The sequence below is a fragment of the Chaetura pelagica genome, unplaced genomic scaffold (assembly GCF_000747805.2).
Source record: "Chaetura pelagica isolate M959 unplaced genomic scaffold, ChaPel_1.0 scaffold389, whole genome shotgun sequence".
Classification (NCBI taxonomy): Eukaryota; Metazoa; Chordata; class Aves; order Apodiformes; family Apodidae; genus Chaetura; species Chaetura pelagica.
This window is the reverse complement of record NW_009954610.1, coordinates 17,939-19,233: the sequence shown is the minus strand read 5'-3', so window position 1 is coordinate 19,233 and position 1,295 is coordinate 17,939. Positions and strand designations below refer to the sequence as shown.

The window sequence follows — 1,295 nt, the reverse complement described above, 5'->3', positions numbered from 1 at the left end:
GGGCCAGATGCTCCAGTCCCCTCAGCCCCTTGGTGGCCTTTGCTGTCCCCTCTCCAGCAGCTCCTTGTCCTTCTGGGGAGCCCAGCCCTGGACCCACTTCTCCAGATGGGCCCTCCCCAGAGGGGCAGGAGAACCTCCCTGCCCTCCTGCCCACACTCTCCTTGGTGCCCCCCAGGGGCCTTCTTGGCCACCAGGGCCCGTTGCTGCCTCATGATCACCCTGTTGTCCACCAGAACCCTGAGATCCTTGCCCCTTTTTCTTCAGCAGTTCCCCCTCAACCCTGAGTTGTTCCTCCTTGAAGAACTGTCCTGGTTCCCTCTTCCCTTGCAGTTAAAAGTGAGGATGAAGAGGGTGGCCACCCCCAGGGCAAGGGCAGTGAGGACAGCAAAGACCACAAACGCTCCAAGCGCCCACGCACCATCCTGACCACCCAGCAGCGTCGGGCCTTCAAGGCTTCCTTTGAGGTGTCCTCCAAGCCTTGCAGAAAGGTACCAGGAAGCCACTCAACACACACAAGTGGTGGCTTTTCAGCTCAGCTGAAGTTCTGATTCAGCTTCTCCGGGTTTTGTGGACAGGTAAGAGAGACCTTGGCAGCAGAGACGGGCTTGACCGTGCGGGTGGTACAGGTGTGGTTCCAGAACCAAAGAGCCAAGGTGAGTGGTGGTTCCTGGGACACAGTTGGGTCCTGAAATCCCATGGGACATTCCAGGCACTTGTTAAATTCAAAGGGAACACAGAAGAGTTTGGAAGAAGAGAAATAGTTAGAAGAACAGCTACACAGGATCATCTGGAGGTCCACCAGAACGTGTGGTTGGCCTTCCATGGGACGAAGGGGCTCCAGGAAAGGTGGGGAGGGACTTGGGACAAGGGCAGGAGGGATGGGACCAGGGGGGGTGGCTTGAAACTGGCAGAGGGAGCTGGAGGTTGGACCCGAGGAGGAAATTCTTGGCTGGGGGGGTGGGGAGACCCTGGAGGAGGTTTCATGGAGAATTTGTGAGTGATGGAAGTGTCCAAGGGCAGGTTGGATGGGGCTTGGAGCAACCTGGGCTGCTGGGAGGTGGCCCTGCCCATGGTGGTGGTTGGATCTAGATGGTCTTTGAGGTCCCTCCAACCCAACCCATCCCGTGATCCCATGAAATGCAGAGCAGCTTGGAAAAAAGAAAAAAATTGTGAGAAGAACATCTAGGACCATCCAAAGTTCCACCACAACATGTAGCAAATCTTCAAGAGACACCCAAAAAATTGAGTAATTCCAGATGTTTTCAGGGTTCAACATTTTCCAGGTCAGTTTGGGG

At 55.8% G+C, this 1,295-nt stretch overlaps 1 protein-coding gene across 1 annotated transcript in view; it reads left to right on the top strand.

Moving 5' to 3' along the window:
* LOC104395726 (LIM homeobox transcription factor 1-alpha-like) overlaps nucleotides 1-1,295 on the top strand; it is a gene marked incomplete at its 5' end in the record, with an annotated part of 4,430 nt that overhangs the window by 692 nt on the left and 2,443 nt on the right. The window contains 2 exons of the mRNA XM_010005455.1: nucleotides 331-488; nucleotides 576-653. Coding sequence (XP_010003757.1) covers nucleotides 331-488; nucleotides 576-653 — 236 coding nt within the window. The remainder of the gene's footprint in view (nucleotides 1-330; nucleotides 489-575; nucleotides 654-1,295) is intronic.